Source organism: Oryx dammah, unplaced genomic scaffold (assembly GCF_014754425.2).
Source record: "Oryx dammah isolate SB20612 unplaced genomic scaffold, SCBI_Odam_1.1 HiC_scaffold_27, whole genome shotgun sequence".
Lineage (NCBI taxonomy): Eukaryota > Metazoa > Chordata > Mammalia > Artiodactyla > Bovidae > Oryx > Oryx dammah.
In genome coordinates this window covers 62,791,669-62,816,222 of record NW_024070211.1, presented here as the reverse complement: position 1 = coordinate 62,816,222, position 24,554 = coordinate 62,791,669, and the positions used below count along the sequence as shown (strand labels likewise).

At 45.3% G+C, this 24,554-nt stretch overlaps 1 protein-coding gene across 9 annotated transcripts in view; it reads right to left on the bottom strand.

The window, feature by feature from the left end:
- Positions 1-651: 651 nt before the first annotated feature.
- The window catches only part of CLASP1 (cytoplasmic linker associated protein 1), a 275,488-nt gene continuing 251,585 nt past the window's right edge, over positions 652-24,554 (bottom strand). For all 9 annotated transcript variants that reach the window (XM_040228931.1, XM_040228932.1, XM_040228936.1 and 6 more), the window contains 3 exons: positions 17,945-18,151; positions 16,575-16,691; positions 652-3,602 (listed from right to left, as the gene is read on the bottom strand). In XM_040228931.1, the coding sequence (XP_040084865.1) occupies positions 3,516-3,602; positions 16,575-16,691; positions 17,945-18,151 (411 nt within the window). In that variant the 3' untranslated portion in view covers positions 652-3,515. The remainder of the gene's footprint in view (positions 3,603-16,574; positions 16,692-17,944; positions 18,152-24,554) is intronic.

Below are 24,554 nucleotides of genomic sequence, written 5' to 3'. Positions count from 1 at the left end.
GGGCACACCAGACCCCAGGGGTGGGGAGGGAGTGTTGAGGGGGACCTCAGCTTCCTTTGTGTCCCTTTGGCCACAGCAAAGGGTTGGGCTGCAGCTGCACTTAACGTCACTCACGGGCCCTCCCAGCACATCCATGAGGTCTGACTCAGGTTTATCCATGAGAACAGTGGCCCGAGGGGGCGAGGGAGAGAGCAGAAATTTGAACCCAGCTCTTGATTTTTATACCAATCGTGAGCTCACGTCCAGTGGGCAGGAGGAGGTGGGCCACAGGGGAGAAGGGGCTCACAGTCACCAGGCAGGGAAACTGAGATGCATCACAGAACTGAAGACTCAAAATCGTTCTTAAATCAAAGTGAGATGCCAAAGAGGTGGGGCCAGCACCCTTTGGTCATGCACCTGTTCCTCCGCAGGCCTGCAGCTGACAGGGCTCCCCTAAACCCTTCCCCGCGAGTTCTCTCCTGCCTCCGGCCTGTTCTCTGCCCCTGGCCCCTAGGGCATGGGTGTCCCCCTGCATTCCCATCTATTGACCTCATGAGATCCCCAACGTAGCCCCTCAATCATTCAGAAATGTGGCCTTGTTCTGATGTCCCAGAGATGGGATATGCAACCTACAGGGCATGGCAACAAAAAAGACCACTTGGACGTCAGAAACTGAATTAAGTCTCATTTATTCTAGGGCAAACTCAAAAGGGTTTTTGTGTTTCCTTTTTTAGCAAATCCTAGCACATTATTAACAAAAAAAAGAAAATCTGTACATTTTCCATGATACACTTGAAAGTGAAACAAATAAGATATAAATACAGATATGGATGTAACATGAAAAAGCCCCCAAAAAAACCAAAACCAAAAAACAAAAACCCAACCTGGGGATGTGGGGGACCATGCGTGTGAACAGTGCCGACAAAACTATTTTGGTGGTGGATATTTTTCAGAGCGTTGTTCTCATTTTCAAATTATCATCGTTAGCAAAGTCCTGGTGAGGTTCTACAAAGTTCTTATTTGCTCTTCTTTAATGTGTAATATTATGCTTGATAAATAAAGGGCGGCGGGGAAAGAAAAAGATTCAGGAGACAAATCAGGCGCAGCTGCATTGCCTGCATGACTGAGAAGCTAGTGGGGCTGTGGCAGGCGCCTGTGGCTACAGTGCCCCAGGAAGGCTGTGTGCCTCCCGCGGGCCACAGTGGGAGGGGAAGCAGGAGCCAGGCGACCTGGCCCCCGTGGTGGCGTCAGTGGGCTTTTCGGAGCCCTGGACAGTCAGGCGAACGGGGAGGCAGACAAGAGTTTTGGGTGCTTTGCTCGCTTGTGTTCTGTTGTTTCATCCAGACAGGAGGCCTGCAGGGAGGCGGTGGCCAGGCAGGGCAGTTGCAGCTGTCGGTTGGAGGGGGTGGCCCCCTGAGGTTGTGGCTGCATGCGAGTCTCCTCCCAGGAGGCCCAGAGACCTGGGGGTGGCAGCTCCCTCTGCATTGGGAGACCGAGGTTGGGCAAGTGACATTCAAGGCGAGCCCTTTGTGAGTGCCAGGAGGACACGCGGCCATGCTCAAGGTCCTTCCTGACTTCAGGGTAGGGGGCCGCAGCAACCTGGGTGTCCACGAGCTGAAGGAGAAAGGCCTTTCTACACACACTAGGCAGGAAAAAACACAGCTTCTGCCCCAGAAGTCACCAGACACTTGGACTTGTTTGTAGGGGTAAGAAAAAAACCCCCGAAAGCAACATATGAACAAACGGTATTTATCAATGGAAGTAAGGCCTGGTCCTGCTATGTTTTGAGCCAAGAGTCAACGATGTTTGATCACTTAAAACACACCCCTGAAGTTCTCTCAACAGCAGCAGCAGGGCACCTCCTACACGTGCAGGATACCCCCTACACATACCCACACACACACCCACACACACGCAGTGAAGGCACCCCAACCTCACTGCTCCTGGACCTCCATTTTCAGTGCCTATTTCCAAATAAAGTATCTAAAATAAATTCTGAATGAAAACAAGTTATGTTCTGCTACAGTGTCTTTCACGACTTCCAACGTCAAGCTAGAGCTCGGAGGTGGGAACCATACAACCTGGCAGTTGCCAAGATTCTGCGCCTGAGCAGCAAACACCTCATTAAAAATTAACATCAGAACAGGCATGGGAAAACGAACTGAACGAATTTCCATAAGGAAATATGGAAAAACCAGTTTAGTTTAGAGAGTCTAAAATGTTTCCATGATTGCAAAAAGAATTTCCATTTGGTTTGAAGAATTTTACTTGAAACTTAAGTTACACAGACTTGAGATCTGTAGTTACCTTTACTGAAGCAATGTGACCCTCAAGAAAACATTTTAAAGGGTAAGTTTCTCACTGAAGGAAAAACAGACTCTAAACTGGTTCAAATCCTGTTTTTCTGCAATTTGCTGCACATCATAATTACTTTTTCCTTAAACCATGATTATTTCAACAGATGATCGAGGAAGTACTTCAGTTCACAAAATTTAAAAAATGATCCTGATAACCTGGTTTCTTTAGATTTTTCTTTGATCTCAATCCCAAATTAAACAAAGAAATAAAAACTGAGATGGCAGAGTTGCCAAGTATCTGACTGAAAGAACACTGTGGAATCGTGCAGCTCGGGGAAAGGAGACAAGACGGCACTAGACCCAAGCCTCCAGGGGCAGTGCTGTTCAGTAGTGCTTCCCAGGATCTCTGCAGAAAACCCAGCAGCCCCTGTTGGGTTTTCAATGCTGCGTGAAATCCCACTTCAAGCACACACTAACTGAGGCTATCGTTTATCTTGATTTCTGTGTTTGGATCTCAACTGTCACAGATCTCTGCCCCGGCAGCTCTGGGGAAGGGGTGGCATCAGTGGGGCTGTTTGGAGGAGCCGGGAGCCCATCCTGGAAGGAGGCAGTGAAGGGGGCCAGCCCCCAGGCTGCAGAGTGTAAGCAAAATATGACATGTTCGTTAAAAGGCCATCTTTGGGCTTTTTTCCCATTTCTTGCCAAGACTTGACTCATATTCTTGCTGCTGCTGCTGTCTCAAAATGCAACCTAAAACATATAAAACCCTTTCGTGGTATCAGTTGTGAAGGGCGTGGGCTCTGCCCTGACACAGGCCAGATCCAGAGGGAAGGGAGCCAGAATGAAAGAGAAACACAACTCAATACAGCCTCCTCAAACCTCCTGGTTATTAACTAAAGAGAAAACGCTACTTTCTACCATGTATCAGCTAGAGAGCTCTGACTTTTAAGAACTGCACCCACACACACGGTTTTACAACCTCAGCAGGCTGGACGAGACGGTTTGAGTATGGCTCTTCTCTTATTCCTTCTGTTCTGCAGGAAGATGAAATACAGGCCTTGCTTCCCTTACATTCAATACCAGTATGATTCTACACAAAAGCTGGAAGGGATCAAAATACTGATTGTAATAAATATTTGCAGGCCTCTTGGTCCTGACTGGGCAGCCGATGGGGGGTGGAGGAGAGGTCTCTGAGGCACCACCGATTCCTTCCAGGGCTACACAGATTCTGGCATTGCATTAGCTGTGGGTGGAGACATCAGAGGAGGAGCTGCTGTTGCTGTTCGTGGTCTGCGCCCTCTTTATGTATAAGTTGAGCAGCTTCATCTGCAAAGAAAAAATACAAATGGATGAGAAGGAAGAAGATCAGAAAGTGAGCAAGAAAGCCCAGGTGACCATAAGGAAACAGCACGCCCCTTAGTGGAAAAAGTCACTGCACAGACATTCCCTAAGTGCCTACCACTTGTCCAAACCACCTGCCTGGGGCCAGTGGGCGATCGGGAGGTCAGATTAGGGGAGGGGGCATGACAGGTTATCAGGAAAAGAGGGACACCTGCTACCACGAGGTGGGCCTCAGGGCTGCCTGCAAAAAGGCTCTCCAGAGGCAGACCCACACACTCCGGGGCAAGGCAGCCGGTGCAGCTCCACCCAAGCCAGCAGGAGGAGAGGGTGCAATGCCTACTCTATTGGGATAAAGAAACTAAGCCAAGGGCAGAGGTCAGGTTTTCTATCCTCACACCTTTGTAGAAGTTGCTCCTTCCCCATCACACACCTCATCTGCACCCACTTCTGTCCATGGGCACAACACCTGCTGATTTACACAGCATCTGAGGCCCACCTTCAGGCTGCCCCCATCTGCACCCTTGGTCCTCCTGCTCCTGGGACCCCACTCTGCCCACTGTGGCTCAGCACATGCCGCCTTATGCTGGGGGCAGCAGTGGGCTGCATCTTTCCAACAAGACTCAGTCTCCCAGAGGTCAGATGCTGTGTCACTATACAATATACCTTTGTTGGGCACAGTGCTTCCCCACAACAGGCCTTCCACATCTCACATCTCATTTGGTTCTAACTTAAGCCCCCTGGACCCTCAAAACACCTAAAGCAGCATGTAATGTACATAGTAAAGTGAAACTCACTCAGTCATGTCTGACTCTTTGTGACCCCATGGACTGTATAACAGGCCATGGAATTCTCCAGGCCAGAATACTGGAGTGGAAAGCCTTTCCCTTCTCCAGGGGATCTTCCCAACCCAGGTCTCTTGCATTGCAGGCGGATTCTTTAGCAGCTGAGCCACAAGGGAAGCCCAAGAATACTGGAGTGGGTAGCCTATCTCTTCTCCAGCAGATCTTCCCGACCCAGGAATCGAACCAGGATCTCCTGCATTGTAGGCGTATTCTTTACAAACTGAGCTATCAGGGAAAGTTCTTAGAATATTTGTTGAATACCAATAACCTGATGTCTATAGTGTGCCTGACCATATTAAGAATGCCAGCAACCAGCAGTGCTCCTCATGAGGCACAGTCTCCCTGAGCCCCAGCAAGGCACATGGTCAGACAGACATGGAGCCCAGAATGTATAGGTGGTCTGAGAGCTCTGCCCTGAGCGTCCTGGAGTTCTCTGGCTTCATGCAACAGCCCATCTTGGGTCTCTCCACGTCAGGACTTAGCTCTTTTCATCTGCAGGGGAGCGTGCCATGAATTCACACGACATATCCCAGCTTGTCTTTCATCCCACACCTTTCAAAATCTTAGAGCTTTTAATGTAATAATCAGTGTGCTGATCAAGGTGCTTTCACTTTACACAGGTTCTTAATGCTCTAAGGCTCAGGAGGATACGACCAGGGCCAGCCAGCTTCAAGAGAAACCCTGGTGTATCCAACAAAATACTGGCCCAAGGCTCAGCAGATTGAGCAGAGTTCTAGAACCAACTCTAACACTAGTTCTGTGACCTCAGGTAAACATTTCCTGAGCCTTGACCCAGCAACCAGAACCTGTCTCACGGTGTCCACTGGTCACTCCTGGACCTCTGTAAAGTCTCCCCGTATGCCAGTCCTGATCCTCAGCTCTATTTGATGCTACTTCAGGGGAGAACAAGGTTTGGTATTTCCCATATGCTGAAGGCAGCAGGTTCCTAATACATACTTACTGAATCAAATATTTTTTAAAGAAGAAAAAAGTGATCTAGAAAACAGGATAGTTATATTCCTATGAAAGACAGGTTAAAATGAACTTCTAAACATTGTTAATAGTTATTTGCAACTCAGAACCCCTTGTAAGCCCTGAGTTTACAAGCTTTAATCATATTTGAACCTCAAACCAATCCTCTGAGGTAGGCAGAACAGGTTCTCCTATTTTACAAATGAAATGGCTGGGATTCAGAGCTTGCCCAATGAGTTGGTATAAATTCAAATTATAGGATTATAACTTTAGGATGTCAAATGTAACCCACAAAGAAAACAGGTATAGAATATACACAAAGGGAAATGAGAAAAGAATTAAAACGTTTCAGTATAAAAAGCAAACAAACACAAAAGAAAACGGTAATACAGAAAATGAGGGGCAAAAAAGCTATTATGCATACAGAAAACAAATACCAAAATGACAGAAATCTCTTCCTTATCAGTAAATACTTTAAATGTGAATGAGTTAAATTTTCCAATCAAAAACAGAGATAAGCAAAATGGATTTAAAAAAAAAAAGCACGATTCAACTATATTTTGTCTATTAGAGACTCACTTTAGATCCAAAGACACAAATAGTTCAAAGTGAAAGAATGGAAAAGGATATTCCATGCAAACAGTAACCAAGAGTACAAGGTAGCTATACTAATATTAGGCAAAATACCGCTTAAATCAAAAAAGGTTATAAGAGACAGAAGGATTAATAAAAGATCCACAAAGCAGGAAATTACAATACTTATACATCTAAGAATATGCCATCAAAATAGAGAAGCAAAAACTGACAGCACTGAAGGGAGAAACAGGTTTATAATAATAGTTGGGAGGCTTTAATATTCCACTCTAGAGGGTTTGAACAACACAATAAATCAACTAAATATAAAAGAAATATGCAAAACACTAAGCCTAAGATGAGACCTTCCCAAGACAGACTATATGTTAGGCCACAAATTGAATCTCAATAAATTAAAAAAGAGATGTCACAAAGAACCTTTTCTGACCATAATAGATGAAGTTAGATTAGTAGCAGAAAGAAAACTGAAAAATCCACAAGTTTGTGGAAACTGAACAACACGTGTTATTCCAACAACCAATGGGTTAAAGGATAAATCACAAAGGAAATTAGAAAATATCTTGAGACAGATGAAAACACAAAAGGGATGAAAATACAAACACATGGGAGGCAGCAAAAGCAGTGCAGTGAGGGAAACTCACAGCTGTATGAGCTATATGGCTTATACATCAACAACCTAACTTAACATATCTTAAGGGGCTAGAAAAAGAATAAATTGAACTTCAAGCTTGCAGAAGGGAGAACAGTAATAAAGATTAGATAAATGAAACAAAAAATAGAGATAACAAAACCAAAAACTGGTTCTTTGAAAAAAAAAGTCAACAAAATTGACAAACCTTTAACTAATGAAAAGAGAGAGAAGACTCAAATTATTGGTCAGAAACAAATGTGGGGACATTCTGACTGATTCTACATAAATCAAAGATATGATAAAAATACTATGAGTAACTGTACAAGAACAAAATAGATAATCAAGATGAAATGGACAAATTCCTAGAAACACAAAACCTACCAAGGCTGAATCATGAAGAAAGAGAGAGTATGAATAGACCTGTAACTAGTAGAGATTGAATCAGTAATTGAAAATCTGAGAAAGAAAAGGCCCAGACCAGATGGCTTCACTGGTGAATTCTACCAACATTTAAAGAACTAACACAATCCTCAATTTTTTCTAGAAAATTTAGAGGAAAAAACACTTCTGAATTCATGCTATGAAGTCAGCATTGTCCTGATAGCAAAGTCAGATAAAGATAAGAAAATTACAGATCAATATTCCAACAGTGACCCAACATACAAAAATGAATAAATATAATACACCACATTAACAGAATGAAAGGGGAAAAAAAAAATCAAAGGATCATTTCAATTGACATAGAAAAAGTATTTGGCAAAATTCCACACAAACTAGGAATAGAAGGAATGTACAGGCATATTTTGTTTTGCTGTGCTTCACTTTATTGTACTTTGAAGACAGTCCTCCCCCCACCCCCCAAACTGAAGGTCTGTGAAAACTGCAGCAAGCAAGTTCATGAGTGCCACTTTCCAGCAGCATTGGCTGCCTGCATGTCACTGTTCCATTTTGGTAATTCCTACAATTATTTCAGACGTTTTCATCATTATTATACTCTTTATGGTGATCTGTAATCAGTGTTCTTTGATATTACGACTGCAGTTGTTTGGGGTGCCATGAACCATGTTCATATGAAGACAGCAAACTTCACCCATAGATGTGTATGCTCTGACTGTTGCACCATCTCCCCGTCTCTCTCCCTGTACATGAGCCTTCCTATATTCCCCGAGACACAACAGCATTGAAATTAGGCCAATTAAAAACCCTACCATGACCTTAAGTGTTTAAGTGAAAGAGTTGCACTTCTCTCGCTAGAAATGATTAAGCTTAGTAAGAAATGTATATTGAAAGTTGAGACAGGCCAAAAGCTAGGCCTCTTGCATCAGTTAGCCAAGTTGTGAATGCAAAGGGAAAGTTCTCAAAAGAAACTGAAAGTGCTTCCCAGTGAACACATGAATGATAAGAAAGCAAAAGCAAAATAGCCTTCCTGCTGATATGGAGAAAGTGGTCTGGATAGAAGATCAAACAGCCACAACATTCCCTTAAGCCAAAACCTAATAGAGATCGAGACCCTCTCCTTCCATTCTAGAAAGGCTAAGAGAGATGAACGAGTTGCTGGAAAAAAGTCTGAACTTGGCAGAAGTTGGTTCATGAGGTTTATTTATTTATTTATTTTTGGTGCCAGAGCCCGGGATATGAGGTTTAAAGAAAGATGCTGTTTCCCTAACATTACAGTGTGAGGTGAAGCAGCAACTGCTGATGCAGAAGCTGCAGCCAGTTATCCAGAGGATTTAGCTAAGATAATTCATGAAGGTGGCTACATGAAACAACCGATTTTCAACACAGGCAAATAGTCTTATATTGGAAGAAGATGCCATGTAGTACTTCGACAGCCAGAGAGGAGAAGTCAATGCCTGGCTTCAAAACTTCACAGGCTGACTCTTCTTAGGCGCTAATGCAGCTGGCTTTAAAATAAAGCCAGTGCTCACTTACCATTCCAAAAATCCTAGGGCTCTTAAGAATTATGCTCAGTCTACCCTGCCTGTGCTCTGTAAATGGAACAACAAAGCCTGGATGACAGTGCATCTGTTCACAACAAGGATTGACTGAATATTTTAAGCCCAATGTTGAGACCTACAGCTCAGAAAAAAAGATTCCTTTCAAAATATTACTGTTCACTGACAGTGTACCTGGTCACCCAAGAGCTCTGATGAAGATGTGCAAAATTAAGGTTGATTTCACACCTGCTAATAACCAGTAACATTGAAGAAGCTGAAGTTGAATGGTTCTTTGAAGACCTACAAGACCTTTTAGAACTAACACCTAAAAAAAGATGTCCTTTTCAATATAGGGGACTGGAATGCAAAAGTAAGAAGTCAAGAAACACCTGGAATAACAGGCACATTTGGCTTTGGAATGCGGAATGAAGCAGGGCAAAGACTAATAAAGAGTTCTGCCAAGAAAATGCACTGGTCATAGCAAACACCCTCTTCCAACAACACAAGAGAAGACTCTACACATGGACATCATCAGATGGTCAACACCGAAATCATATTGATTATATTCTTTGCAGCCAAAGATGGAGAAGCTGTATACAGTCAACAAAAACAAGACCAGGAGCGGACTGTGGCTCAGATCATGAACTCCTTATTACCAAATTCAGACTCAAATAAGTAGGGAAAACTGCTAGACCATTCAGGTATGACCTAAATCAAATCCCTTATGATTATACAGTAGAAGTGAGAAATAGATTTAAGGGCCTAGATCTGATAGATAGAGTGCCTGATGAGCTATGGAATGAGGTTCGTGACATTGTACAGGAGACAGACATCAAGACCATCCCCATGGAAAAGAAATGCAAAAAAGCAAAATGGCTGTCTGGGGAGGCCTTACAAATAGCTGTGGAAAGAAGAGAGATGAAAAGCAAAGGAGAAAAGGAAAGATATAAGCATCTAAATGCAGTTTCAAAGAATAGCAAGAAGAGATAAGAAAGCCTTCTTCAGCGATCAATGCAAAGAAATAGAGGAAAAGAACAGAATGGGAAAGACTAGAGATCTCTTCAAGAAAACTAGAGATACCAAGAGAACATTTCATGCAAAGATGGCCTCGATAAAGGACAGAAATGGTATGGACCTAATAGAAGCAGAAGATATTAAGAAGAGGTGGCAAGAATACACGGAAGAACTGTACAAAAAAGATCTTCATGATCCAGATAATCACGATGGTGTGATCACTCACCTAGAGCCAGGCATCCTGGAATGTGAAGTCAAGTGGGCCTTAGAAAGCATCACTATGAACAAAGCTAGTGGAGGTGATGGAATTCCAGTGGAGCTATTTAAAATCCTGAAAGATGATGCTGTGAAAGTGCTGCACTCAATATGCCAGCAAATTTGGAAAACTCAGCAGTGGCCATAGGACTGGAAAAGGTCAGTTTTCATTCCAATCCCAAAGAAAGGCAATGCCAAAGAATGCTCAAACTACCGCACAATTGCACTCATCTCACATGCTAGTAAAGTAATGCTCAAAATTCTCCAAGCCAGGCTTCAGCAATACGTGAACCGTGAACTTCCTGATGTTTAAGCTGGTTTTAGAAAAGGCAGAGGAACCAGAGATCAAATTGCCAACATCTGCTGGATCATGGAAAAAGCAAGAGAGTTCCAGAAAAACATCTATTTCTGCCTTATTGACTATGCCAAAGCCTTTGACTGTGTGGATCACAATAAACTGTGGAAAATTCTGAGAGAGACGGGAATACCAGACCACCTGACCTGCCTCTTGAGAAACCTGTATGCAGGTCAGGAAGCAACAGTTAGAACTGGACATGGAACAACAGATTGGTTCCAAATAGGAAAAGGAGTACGTCAAGGCTGTATACTGTCACCCTGCTTATTTAACTTATATACAGAGTTCATCATGAGAAACGCTGGACTGGAAGGAACACAAGCTGGAATCAAGATTGCCGGGAGAAATATCAATAACCTCAGATATGGAGATGACACCACCCTTATGGCAGAAAGTGAAGAGGAACTCAAAAGCCTCTTGATGAAAGTGAAAGAGGAGAGTGAAAAAGTTGGCTTAAAGCTCAACATTCAGAAAACGAAGATCATGGCATCTGGTCCCATCACTTCAAGGGAAATAGATGGGGAAACAGTGGAAACAGTGGCAGACTTTACTTTGGGGGGCTCCAAAATCACTGCAGATGGGGACTGTAGCTATGAAATTAAAAGATGCTTACTCCTTGGAAGAAAAGTTATGACCAACCTAGATAGTATATTCAATAGCAGTGGCATTACTTTGCCGACTAAGGTCTGTCTAGTCAAGGCTATGGTTTTTCCTATGGTCATGTATGGATGTGAGATTTCGACTGTGAAGAAGGCTGAGTGCCGAAGAAGTGATGCTTTTGAACTGTGGTGTTGGAGAAGACTCTTGAGAGTCCCTTGGACTGCAAGGAGTTCCAACCAGTCCATTCTGAAGGAGATCAGCCCTGGGATTTCTTTGGAGGGAATGATGCTAAAGCTGAAACTCGAGTACTTTGGCCACCTCATGAGAAGAGTTGACTCATTGGAAAAGACTCTGATGCTGGGAGGGATTTGGGGGCAGGAGAAGGGGACGACAGAGGATGAGATGGTTGGATGGCATCACTGACTCGATGGACGTGAGTCTGAGTGGACTCCGGGAGTTGGTGATGGACAGGGAGGCCTGGCGTGCTGCGATTCATGGGGTCGCAAAGAGTCGGACACGACTGAGCGACTGAACTGAACTGAATAACTTAACACCCCTTCTGCAGCCCAAAGATCAAGGACTAATTTTGACTTTCAAGTCTTACTATTTAAGAAAAACATTTTGTAAGGCAATCGCTGCCGTAGTGACTCCTCTGGGGGATCTGGGCAGTCACCTGTAAACCTTCTAGAAAGGATTCAACATTCTAGATGCCATGAAGAACAAAGAAGTCAAAATATCAACGTTAACAGGAGTTTGGAAGAAGTTGATTCCATCCCTCTTGGATGACCTTGAGGGGTTCCAGACTTCAGTGAAGGAAGGAACTGCAGATGTGATGGAAATAGCAAGAGAACTAGAATTAGAGGTGGAGCCTAAAGATGGGACTGAACTGCTGAAACCTCATGGTAAAACTTTAATGGATAAGGAGCTGCTTCTTATGGATGAACAAAGTGGTTTCTTGAGATGGAATCTACTCTTGGTGAAGATTCTGTGAAGACTGTTAAAATGACAAAAGGATTTAGAGTATGACATAAACTTAGTTGATTAAACAGAGGCAGGTTTGAGAAGATTGACTTCAATTTTTTCTGTGTATAAAATGCTATCAAACAGTATTGCTGCTACAGAGAAACTGTTTGTGAAAGAAGAGTCAATTGATTCTGCAAACTTCATTGTTGTCTTAAAATAAGACACAGCCACTACAAGCTTCAGCAACCACCACCCTGATTAGTCAGCAGCCATCCACATAGAGGCCAGATCCTCCACAAGCAAAACGATTATGACTCGCTGAAAGCTCAGATGATGGCTAGCATTTCTGTTAAGATATTGATATTTTTAGACATAATGCTACTGAACTCTTAACAGACTACAGTATAGTACACATATAACTTTTATATACCCTGGGAAACCAAAAAATTTGTGCAAATCTGCTTTATTGCAATACTTGCTTTATTTCAACTGTCTGGAACCAAATCCATACCATCTCTATGCCTGTACCTCAATATATCAAAAGCTATACATGAAAGACCCACACAGTGAATATTATGCTCGATGGTAAAAGACTGACAACTTTAAGATGAGGAACAAGGCAGAGGATGCTTGCTTTCACTATTTCTATTAACATAGTAAGTTCCAGCCAGAACAATTCGGCAGGAAAAGAAAAGACAGGCATTCACATTGGAAAGGAAGAAGCAAAACTATCTTTGTTCAAAGATGATATACAGTTGACCTTTGAGCAACACAGGTTTGAACCATGAAGATGCACTTATACATGGATGTTTTTCAATACACACAGCATGACGCAATCTGGGGTCAGCTGAAAAATCCCAGGTGCAGAACTACAGGTATAGGACTGGAGCACGTGCAGAGTTTGCTATCTGTGACAGGTTCTGAAACCCATCCCTGTGGGATACCAAGAGATGACTGTGATCTCATATGTATAAAATCTCAAAGATTCCACAGAAAACTGTTGACTAATAAAGAAATTCAGCAAACTAGCAGACTAGAAAATCAATGAGCAAAAATCAATTGCACTTCTGTACACTAAAAATGAAGCTAAGAAAAACAATTCCATTTACAGTAGTATCAAAAAGAATAAAACACTTAAGAATTAACACAAGGAAGTGAAAGAACTGTACAATAAAAACCACCAAATTTTATTGAAAGTAATTAAAACACAAACAAAAAGATACTCCATGTACTATACAGTATGGTGACTATAGTAAAAATACTGTATTGTATATGTGAAAGTCACTAACAGAGTAGATCTTAAAATCTGTCATCACAAGAAAAAAAATCGTGTAGCTATGTGTATGACAGCTGTTACCTAGACTTACTGGGTGATCATTTTGCAATATAAATAAATATCAAATAATTATGCTGTATATCCAAAACTAATACAATTTCATATGTTCATTTTTATCTCAATTAAAAATTAAAAACAACTGATTACATATAGAGGTTAAAAGAAGACATCCCATGTTCATGGGTTGGAAGACAACATTATGAAATCAAAACTACCCAAAGCTATCTATACATTCAATGGAATCCCCATCAAAATTCCAATGCGGTTTTCTGCAGAAACAGAAAGTCTTTTCAACAAACCGAACTGGGAAAGCTGAATATCCACACACAAAAGAATGAAGTTGGACTCTTACCTAATACCATATACAAAAACTAACTCAAAATGGATCAGAGACCTCCATTAAAAGCTAAAACTATAAAACGATTAGAAGAAAACAAAGGGGAAAAGCTTCACTACAGATTTGGCAATTGATTATTGAATATGACAGCAAAAGCATAGGCAAAAAAATAACAGACAAATTGGATTTCACTAAAATTTTAAAAAGTTGTGCATCAAAAGTCAAGGGGTTAATATCCAGAATATAGATAGCACTTCTGTTAATTCAACAATAACATCAACAACAACAAAATCATGCAACATAATTTAAAAATGGGCAAAGGACTAGAATAAACATTTCTCTGAAGAAGATATGCAACTGGCCAACAAGCATATGAAAAGATACTCAACATCACGGATCATTAGGGAAATGCAAAGCAAAACTTCAATGAAATACTGCCTCACACAGCCATGAGGATGGCTACCAAAGAAAAGAGAAGATAACAAGTGGATGTGGACAAACTAAAACCCTGTGCACTGCCGGTGGGAATCTAAGATGGTGCAGCTGGCAGTTATCATATGATCCTGCAAATCTACTCAAAAACCCAAAAGAATTAACAGTGGGGTCTCAAAGGACATCTGTACCCCCATGTTCACAAAAGCCAAAGCATGGAAACAATCCACAAGGACATTACCAAGAAATGGGCAAGCCACATGCTATTATGTACATTCCGTGGACTATTATTCAGCCTTAAAGTGAAAGGAAATTCTGATACCTGCTACAACATGGATGAACCTAGAGAACATTATCCTCAGTGAAATAAACCAGTCACAAATAGACAAACACTGTAGGATTCCACTTACAAGTATTCACACCAAAGAAAGTAGAATGGTGGTTGACAGGGACTGGGGAACTGGGGAATATTATTTAATGCATTTCAGTTTTCCAAGATGAAAAGTGCTCTGGAGATGGATGGTGGGGATGAATATGAATAATATGAATGTACTTGGTATCTGTGAATTGCACACTAACACATGGTTAAGATAGTAAATTTCACGTTACATATATTTTACCAACAGAGAGAATGGAAAGGAAAGGTTGCTCATAGTCATACAGCTAGTAAGTGGGAGACAGAGACCAGAAGGCTGGTTTTCTGATACTAAAGCTAGTATTGCTGCCACGGCAATGGGACACTTTCAAGATGCACCTCACAAGTCCCCCCACTCCAACCTTGCATCAGGCCTTCCTCTACAGAACCTGATGTCATTTACCAACTTCATTTAAGTAGTAGCAGAAGGGGTTCTGACAGGCCTGGTGACAGAAACAGGACGCTACAGCTTGACTGTTTCTAACTTAGCACCACATGCTGCCAGCTACCCATTCTGGGGGTGTGTGTAGGAGGGGGGGGGGTCTTTGTTTGTTTTAGGAGATGTGCATTGGAGTCTTACAAAGTTCCTGTTAACACATTGGAACTATCACATATAAAAACTGTAATGACTGGAAGCACTGTGCTGCTACAGTGGACAGGTGTCAGGTCAGCCTCCCTGAGCACTCCGAGCTGACTGATGTCATCAGTGGGGAGGTGGGAACACTGGCTCTGATCAGGACTGGGCTCCAGACCCTACGCCCCCATTCCAAGGGGCAGCAGGTCAACCACAGGACAGGGGTGAGAAGACACCTGCATTTTCTCAGCCCCTTGTTAGTGGGGTCAAGTGAGATGAAAGGACAGCTCCCTTACTCCTCAAAGTAGAAAGCACCAGAAAACAGAGATCTGGAAAACATTATTTTTGGATGAATTTTCCTTTTTACAAATCTAATTCCCTTTGTGAAGACTGTCTGTGAGGGCCCCACTGCTGCCACGCAACAGCTGTGGATCCCTGATGGCAGCAGCAGAGGCAGTGCTCCCGGCCCGTACACTGCTGGGCACTCTCGGCTCACCGTCCTGCAAGCTGTGGTCAGGGAGGGCTGGGCAAGCACCGCTGCAGGGGCAGTGACTGGAAGGAGAGCACGGGAAATGGTTCCAGGTGAAGCAGCCCCCACCACACCTGCTCTGCTCAGACCTTCCAGCCCAGTTGCTGATGTATCTTTTTTTGGACCAGTGGTTCTCTACCAAGGCTGACTTTGTCCCAAAGGGACACCTGACCAGGTGTGGGGACATCAGCTGAGGGTGGGGTGTGCTCCTGGGACCTCAGGGATGGTGCCCCCACCACGAAGTGCCCCGAAATGTCGGCAGCCCTGCTCTGGACAAAGGCGGGAGAGCCAGCTCTGCCCAGAACTCAGTGAGTGGAGACGCTCATCAACTGTGCCAAAGGAATAGGCCTACTTGAAAAGCCACGAGGCTCCACCTGCTGCTTCCTTCTTTGCTAAGGAGGAAGGCGAGATATTTCAGGCTCCGTGCTTTTGTATTCATACCTGTGCCTGGGCCCTCGGTAACTTTATGGTGACACATTTTCCCCAGGCAGTCCCTGGGGCAGGTGCCTCACCATGGCCCAGCTCCTGGCCCCTACTGCCTGAGATCAAGGGTGGCTATCCTCTCTCCCCAGTGGGTTCATCAGATTTGAGCTTATTTTTAAACCAGCAAGCATTCTAGTCACTCTCATCTTCGATGAGCCAATAGTCCCTTTGTCACATTTTCTGCCCGGTTCTAGAAGGAACAAGAGGAAATATGACCACCATGGGCTCTCAGGTGGGTCACATGCAGAATCAGTGTCCTCACCCTGCAGAGATGCCATCATGAACATGGGACGCGCTGGGTACACAGTGAGAGGCAGCCATCATTACACTGACCCACAGAACCCAAAGCCCACCCAGACAAGTGTGAAGCCAGCAGGCAAATATTCTTAGTGTTTCAGAGACAGGAAACAAGCTGGTTTCGAAACAAAGTCATCTTCCTTTTGGGGATAAATTAGAAGTTCCAAACTACCATGTTAAAAACAGGAGTGACAGGAGACTGTGTCGCATCTAGGTGACTTCACTACACAGTTGTTCACTTTGTCTTTAGAGACACGACCCTGGAGAATAAGGCCCAGCTGGCTCACACATGCTGAGAAAGTTTGTCTGGAGCCCAGAACTGCAGGGCAGTGGGTCTGGGACACACTGGCAGGCCCAGGTGTACGACCCACCCGTGTAACACTATACATACCTTGCTCCCCGTAAGCTGTGCCAAGTGAGGTTTCAACTCTTCTCCAATTACGGAATAAATTGCCACTAAGCAAAACACGCTGGCCTTGCGCACGCTGCTCTCAGTGTTGTCGTAACCCTACAGCCAGAGGGACATAGAAAGGAAAGCGAGATCAAAGCTTTGCCTGACTGATAGTATTTCATCAATGTTTCCACACTCTTCACACTTCAACCTCAGCCTTGCTGGGAGTGGTCTGGATGCCCCTGAGCTCTGCCAATGAATCCCGAGAGCTCTTGCCCCAAAGAGGCCACACGCAATAGTGTCAAAAGTGAGCTGGTTTTGGGGTGGGAGGCAGGAGGCTGGCGAACTGGCGATGCTGTATCATGAGCTGCCAAAAAACGTTGGCAGCACCAGCCAAGAAATGTTGTGAGAGAACAGAGTGAGAAAAGGAAATTAAGGGGGAAAATAAGTGGCGTCTTCTCACCATGGTAAAGCAAATCTCACATGTTCAAATCCCTTTAAAGAAATGAGAACTATGTCCCTCACTCTGTGGATAAAACTCTCCAATGTCCATGGATCGTCCTGCAGTGGGACAGACCTCCACATCCCTCTCCAGCTGGACCACAACCTGCCTCCTCCCTCCCCAAACCCAGATGGGACTGTCCGCTTCTTTCCAAGCAGCCTTTGGGACCTTTCAGACTTTGTGCCTTTCCCTCTGCCTGGAATAATCCAGTCCTCAGCTGTGTGTGTTTAAATTCCTGAGCCCAGTGCTCAGCAAACAGCAGCATTTATTAACTGTAAAGCCAATGTCTGTCTACCTTCTCCACTGAAATCTCTCTCTAGGGCCCAAGTCTAAACCACCTCTTCTCTGAGCCCTTCAACCTAAAGATCAACCTTTACCCAGATCTCAGAACCACCCACATCCACCCCAGTAACTCAGCACGCAGCACCAGCCCTGACCTGCAGCTGTTGGTATGGGAGTACCAAGTCCCAGAGAGGGCTGTCAACTCCTTGAGGTAGGGTCCCAACAGAAGAGGCACCTTGCCTTCCAGAGTCTATTTAATGCCTCACGCTTATAAGGGTTTCAACTACTATCTGTTGGACAGGTTAGGACAAGGACCACTGTTTGATGTTGGGTTCCACGGCTCACCCTGCCCAGGGCTGGGCCCATCAGCCGTGCAGTAAGGAATGAACAACAAAGAAAGATCAAGACATGTTCACAATAAACAGAAAGTTCATTCTGTAGGCCACAGGTCTGGGCTGCCAGGAAGAACTTCCTCTGCGTTCAGGGAGGGTGGGCCAGAGAGACAAGATGTCGAGGGTCCCATAGGGCGTGGCCCACCCCGCGCGCCGCTGTGTGCTGAGCGGCCAGGCCGCCACGAGGGGCCCACCTGCAGCAGGCCTGGGATGATGTCTGCAAGGAGCTGCAGCAAGGACTCCTTGGCAATCCTCTCGACGACTTTGGTCTGCATCTTGATGGCGGCCAGGTTGATGGGGTAGTCGGCTGTCTGGACAATGGGGCACAGCACTTTGATGCATTGCTCTGGGTGGATGGAACTGGCCAGCGTGGATGCAGCCTCCTCAGCAGCCCTCACCACCTGAAACACGGCCCCATGTGAGTGAGCTCCACACCACAACACACACTTGAAAAGAGCTACAGGCACGCGGCGCACCCCCACCCCTGGCTACACTTTCACGCCAAGAGAGTCAGCTGGAGGAGCAGCTGCAGAGAGGTAACCTTACTCTAAAAGAGTCACATTCTGTGCTCCAGCTCATAAGATCCTTAGAAACTTTATAGTCTTGGTAAGTTTTTCCTACTATTCTTCCCCAACCTGTGTGCATTCGTGAGTTCACGCATTCCTGGGTGGCAGTGGCCGAGCTGAGCACAGGACTCAGGGGCAAAGGTGGTGCTGGGCAAGATGAGTGGTCTACGCTGAGGGGCTGAGGATGCAAAGGTTTAGGAGGCAGCATGCGAGGCCACAGGAGCAGGCGGGGTCCCAAGGGTGGGGTCTGCTACCCTGCAGTTAGCCAGGAGCAGATGGAAGGAAGTGGGGCAAGCCGGAGCCCTGCCAGCCACTTGAGTGCCCAGTCTGCTTCCTTCACTTTTTCTCACTGGTGCTCACCTATGCTCGTCACTTGACCAGCAGGATGCACTCAACAGAACCCCCAGGTGCACCCTGACCACTGCACTTACATGCTTTGATGACACTGTCTCCCCGACTAGACTAAGGGCTCCTTGGAGGTCAGTTCCCATCTCAGCCACCTTCTGTTCCCCATGCCCAACAGTGTCCATTATGCACTAAGTGCTTAACAAATGTTGGTCCAACTCATTTTCCCGCAGCGTGTGTGTGTGTGTGTGTGTGTGTGTGTGTGCGCGCGTGTAAACATCCATCACGGGCACAGTCAGCTCCAGGGCACGGCTCGCTGATCTGTATTTACATGTTCCAATGGAGGAGCTGGCCCAGAAAATGAGGAGGAAGTCAAGACATCTTCAGAGGACCAAGTTGGGCTTTGGAGAAATCAACTGTACAAGACCCAGGAGGTCCATCCTCGGTGACACAATGAAAGGGCAACAGATCTGTCCTTTGGAAAAAAGACTTGAGTTCAGGTTAGTTTTCGCCAGTGATCGGTTTGTTTGGAGAACAACAGCATATCATTAGAAGGGCCCCATCATGCAACAATCACTAGATAAAGTGCTCTTCTTCTTCCTCAGCTCATGTGTGTCCTGAGGACTGTGGTCCGTCCACAGCATACTTGGGAAAGCCAAGTGTTTGGCCTGTGATACACTGCTAGGCAGATGGTGGAAGACGGGTCTACCCTTTCTCTCACCTGGCCCTGCAGTGGGACACCAATGCCCTTCAACAGTAAGAAATCACTGTTTATAGGTGTCACAACATACTGGTCAGAAAACTGAGTAACATTAACTGATGAAATCTGAGGTCTTAGTTTTTAAACATGTGGGGGAAAAAATGAAAGGGTCAGAAGATACTGGATGATTTCATTGATAATATCCCAAACTGGAAAACACTGATGTCGAGCAATTCAGGAGGCCACTAAGAAGAAGAGATAGCTGGGCGGCCGGAAGATGCAGGACTCGGGGAGAGACTGGGAATTGAGTCCTGGCAGCTTCACTTAAGTCCTGACAGGAGTAAAGCAGAAACCTCCCGGCGCGCCTCAGGGATGCAAAGGGCACTGATCAGACAGGGAGATAAATGGCCAGGTTCACAGTGAGGCTCTCTCGCGAGGGTTTCCTCCTCCCCACCAACCTTTCCAGGCTTCACTCTAATCCAGGTCACAGGAGTTAACCTGCAGGGAGCTGCTGGTAAACAGACCAGCTCGGGTATGTGGAGCTGAAACCTGAACCCAAGGAGAACTTCCTCTGATAAAACTCCAGGAATTCTTGAAGTTGCTTGCAGGAAGCATTTAATCAAACATAGGTTTTCTGAAAACGCCTAAAGAGAAAATGCCAGAAGATGCACTTCAAGGTCCGTCTGAGGCCCCTGTTTCACTGAGGCTGGAGCAAGTTTCCCAAGGCAGACGCTATTTTTGGCACAGAGGGTTGGTGCTCTTGACTTCCCTCTACATGCCAAGCTCCTGGCTGCTGGCCGGCTGCCTGACTCACGGTGAACTTTAAGTTTCGCCCCTGTGTTCTATGTAACATAAGAAGCAAAGATTATAAATGTAAGCAAACAGAGAGCAAAGTAAACAGAGGCAACAGAGAGAAAGGAGGATAGTACTCTTTGGTAGACATGGTGGCCAGAAGGGGCAAAGATGAGTTCTCAGAGAGGATGAAGATGATGAGAGAGAGTGGGGTCAGGCAGACTTCCGGGTCATTACCAACCCTACGTGACCAAACGGTTCCAAATCTGCTGATTTTTCTGCAGTCTGGTAGAAACACAGGAATTCTTCTTTTCCAAAGTCAGTGAATTAACAGTGTCTATCTCGGAAAAGCATAATTTCCTTACCTAACTTTTTAAAAAATGAGATCATTACTCAGAATATTGATGAATGTTTGCTTAAAGATAAGGTTTCTTTGAGAGCACAGAACCTGTCACAATTTGAACTGCACGCTTTAAGTTCAGAAAGACTGACTGCGCTGTTACAGGCACAAGCAAGCAAATAAACAAGCAAGCAAATGTTCAGAAACGACGACAAGCAGGTACACCTAGTTAGTAGTACTAGTTTGGTCGCTAAGTTGTATCCGACTCTTGCGACTCCACGGACAGAGCTCCTCTGTCCATAGGATTCTCCAGGCAAGAATACTGGAGTGGGTTGCCATTTCCTTCTCCAAAGTACACCTAGTTCAGTCCCAATCATTTAAAAGCTAAGGGAGACGCTGGCGCCACCTTCTGGGGAAAGCCGGGAAGACCTCACAAAACAGGCAAGATGATGGAGTTGTGTGCCCACCGTGGTGGGGAGGCTGTCTCTCTGGTAAAACGGTCACCACCATGGACCTGAACCCAGCATGCAAGTCCCCGCCTGTCAGGCCTGGCCCCAGAGGGAGGGAGGGAAGGAAAAAGCTTCAGGGTCCAAGTTCGGGGACCCAGCTCTGTCACCAATGAGTGAGGTGACCCTGAGGGATGCTTCTTTTACTGTCTGGGCCTGTTTCCCTCATACGTAAAGTGAAGGGGGGCGGGGGGGACACCTGAGTCAAGGATGCTGACACCAGTCTGAATGGTGACACTTTATCTCCCTACTCTACCTAGTGAGTACTTTCGCTTGAAAATGCACACGCATGATTTCAAAAAGAGTGCATGAAACGGTCTCTAACCACACAGCCATCACACTCTCCCCTCAAGCGGCAGGTTAAGGGCAACACCGTCTCAAGTGTGGTAAGGCTCTGAGGTGGAGACTTACTGTGTCCCACCTCAAGGGGTGGAATCACAGCCAACGGGGAACAACGCTGTGGAGTCGGAGGGGCTGGACGCCCAGGAGGTGGCCATGTCTGCCATCCTGGAGGATGCCAGGAACGCTGGGCTGGCTGGGCCCTAGAGGAGTCAAGGAGGCGGAAGATGGGCAGCACACAGAAGGCTCCTCTGCGTCTCCCAAAACCCGTCAACTCCTGGTATTTCCTGGCCTCAAATGCAGCAGTGGGATGGCCACTCCAGTGTGGACACTGAGAGATTCCGCCAATATGGGAGCCCAGATGGGAGCCCAATACACACAGCCCACAGTTAATTCACCCAAATTTCAATAGCCTTCTGACATGTATTTCAAGAAATGCAGCGCTTTCTGGTTTACATAAAACAGGAAAACCCCAACCACAATTCTATTCAGAACCGGTCTACCTACTTCAGTGGAAGAGGATTAAAAGGACCATGTCTGCAGCTTTCAACAGCGTTAGCCTCCTCACTCCGTTGACATGAATGTCAGTCCTACAAGGGGCAGGCGTCCTATGGCCCCAGTTCACCTCGAGTGCCAGCACTTCTAATGTTCAGGGAGCTGAGACTCATCCCCAGCTACTCAGCTAACCAACTGGTCAACGTAGAATGAGGACCTGAGTCTCCAGACCCCAAGGCTCTGATGTTAAACAGATCTTTCATCATCATCCTTCCACCTTTATTTGCCCTACACCAAACCACTTGACCGCTTTCTCCAGATAAGTTCTCTCTCTCAGTAAGACACTCTTTCTGAGGCTATGGAAGTAAAGGGCAGGTGTCACATCTGGTTCCTCGGAGGTAGACGCACCAGAGAGGAGGGGCCGTGTCTCCTTGGCCTGAGTAACTGTGGGGCAGCTGCTGCAGTCTCTCAGGGCTGGACACTGTGCCTGGCACGTCCCGGCCACCCTTGGGGCCATGCTGGTCCAGCAGACCCAGCCCAGACATGTCCTCCCGGCCCAAGGCCCGCACTCAGGCTTGCTGCTTGACTCCCTGCTGTCCGCGCTCTCCCTGGATGCCCCTCCCAGTCTACCCCAAACTACCAGTGCACTTCTTTCTGGACCCCATGTGGAGTCCTTTGCTCTAACCTGAACTAAACCATAAGCTCCTTTAAGTCTAAAACACTCTCCAACCCCCCTCCCCTGTGCCTCCAATAATAAAACATTTACCAGAGTTTGTGCTATGAGTGTCAGACTGGATCAGCAACTTTGACCTTTTAAACGACTATATAGGTTTCTGGTTTTGTCTTTTTGTTACAAGGCTACAAGTTACAAAGGAAATAGGGCTTCTGGCCACATGCCAAGGTTGGGCCCAAAGAAAACTTGAGATTTGGAATCTAGGAAGGTTTAGGCCTGTTATTCAATAGCAGCCTCTGTTATCTTGAGGCCAGATGACAGGCAGATAACCATGCAGTCCACTCCCTGGGCTAACAGATTAGGAAAACCAAGGTCCAGAGAGGTGAAGTAATCTCTCCACACTCACACAATGCACGGCTCGCCAGAGCCCACTGACATGTGGCTGCTGCCCCAAGAAGCTTCTAAGGGCCATTCCTGAGCCAAGGATCTGGTGAAGCCACGGTCAGAGTGATTCTGACTGGGATTTGAAGCAGAACATCAGCTCATCACTCAAGTGTTTTCTCTCTGACACACCACTGCTTTGCGCAGGCCTATATGCCAAGAGGTCCTGAAAAGTTCCATTTTTAAAATGTCATCTGGTTTAGCTTTTTTAATTCTCTGCAATCTTAAAATATTAAATTAACTAGAAATGGTTTCAAAATAAAACCCTGGGGAGACATAACAGTGGTTGTTTTATATTTATTTAAGAATCAAACTTCCTGAAAGAAGCCAAACCACCTGAGGCTGGATTCTGATGCCTTAAGCACCAAGACTTCTGTGGGGCAAACAAGATCTGGTGACCCCACAATGAGGCTGATATTTTTCTCTTTTAACTGACAAATGTAATTGAATATTCACTACTGTGGCTGAGGTCAGTGAAAGCAAAGCCTAATGGTCAAAGTATATTGTGTTGGCCAATATTATGACCCAAAAGAATACTTTCTTTTTTAAAAAAATATAAATTTATTTATTTTAATTGGAGGCTAATTACTTTACAATATTGTATTGGTTATGCCATACATCAACATGAGTCTGCCACGGGTGTACATGTGTTCCCCATCCTGAACCCCCCTCCCTCCTCCCTCCTCATCCCATCCCTCTGGGTCATCCCAGTGCACCAGCCCCGAGCATCCTGTATCATGCATCGAGCCTGGTCTGGCGATTCGTTTCACATATGATATGATACATGTTTCAATGCCATTCTCCCAAATCATCCCATCCTCGTCCTCTCCCACAGAGTCCAAAAGACTGTTCTATACATCTGTGTCTCTTTTGCTGTCTCGCATACAGGGTTATCGTTACCATCTTTCTAAATTCCATATATATGCGTTAGTATACTGTATTGGTGTTTTTCTTTCTGGCTTACTTCACTCTGTATAATAGGCTCCAGTTTCATCCACCTCATTAGAACTGATTTCAAAAGAATATTTTCAAAGAAACAGAGTTGATGCTTCTCTAAGTTCAAACAGAACACTGACCGAGGACCCCAACACTCTGGCTACCGTGTGTAAGCCACGGTGCCTGGGAGCAACAGCTATCTTACATTAAATGTGTAGAAAGTGATTAATAATTTGTACATCATCTGTCTGCCTCTGAGATGATACAGACATCTGAAGACAGTTTTACGAAGCAGTCTGTACAGCGTTTGACAGTATTAAGACACGAGCTTTCACATCCCCTATCTGATTCTGTGGCAGCCATGCTCCATAGTGGGGATCAAACAGACAGCACGGCTGGAGCCCGGATGCTAGATGGAAAACCTGGCTTTCCATCTCTATATTCGTGCTCCCACTGACCCCAGAACCGCATTCATAGTATCAATGCTCATATCAGATCTAAATCCTCTCTTAATCATTGATGGACAGATTTGGTACCAGCCCTAAGAGATGGATTACAAGTTCTAAGATAAGAAGCACTGAAGTTAAAGGAGTTTTTTTTGAAAAACAGAGAGTGGGCATAGGATCTTAAAAAGGTCGCTATCAAGGCCTTCGCCTGTAGATGTTTGCTAA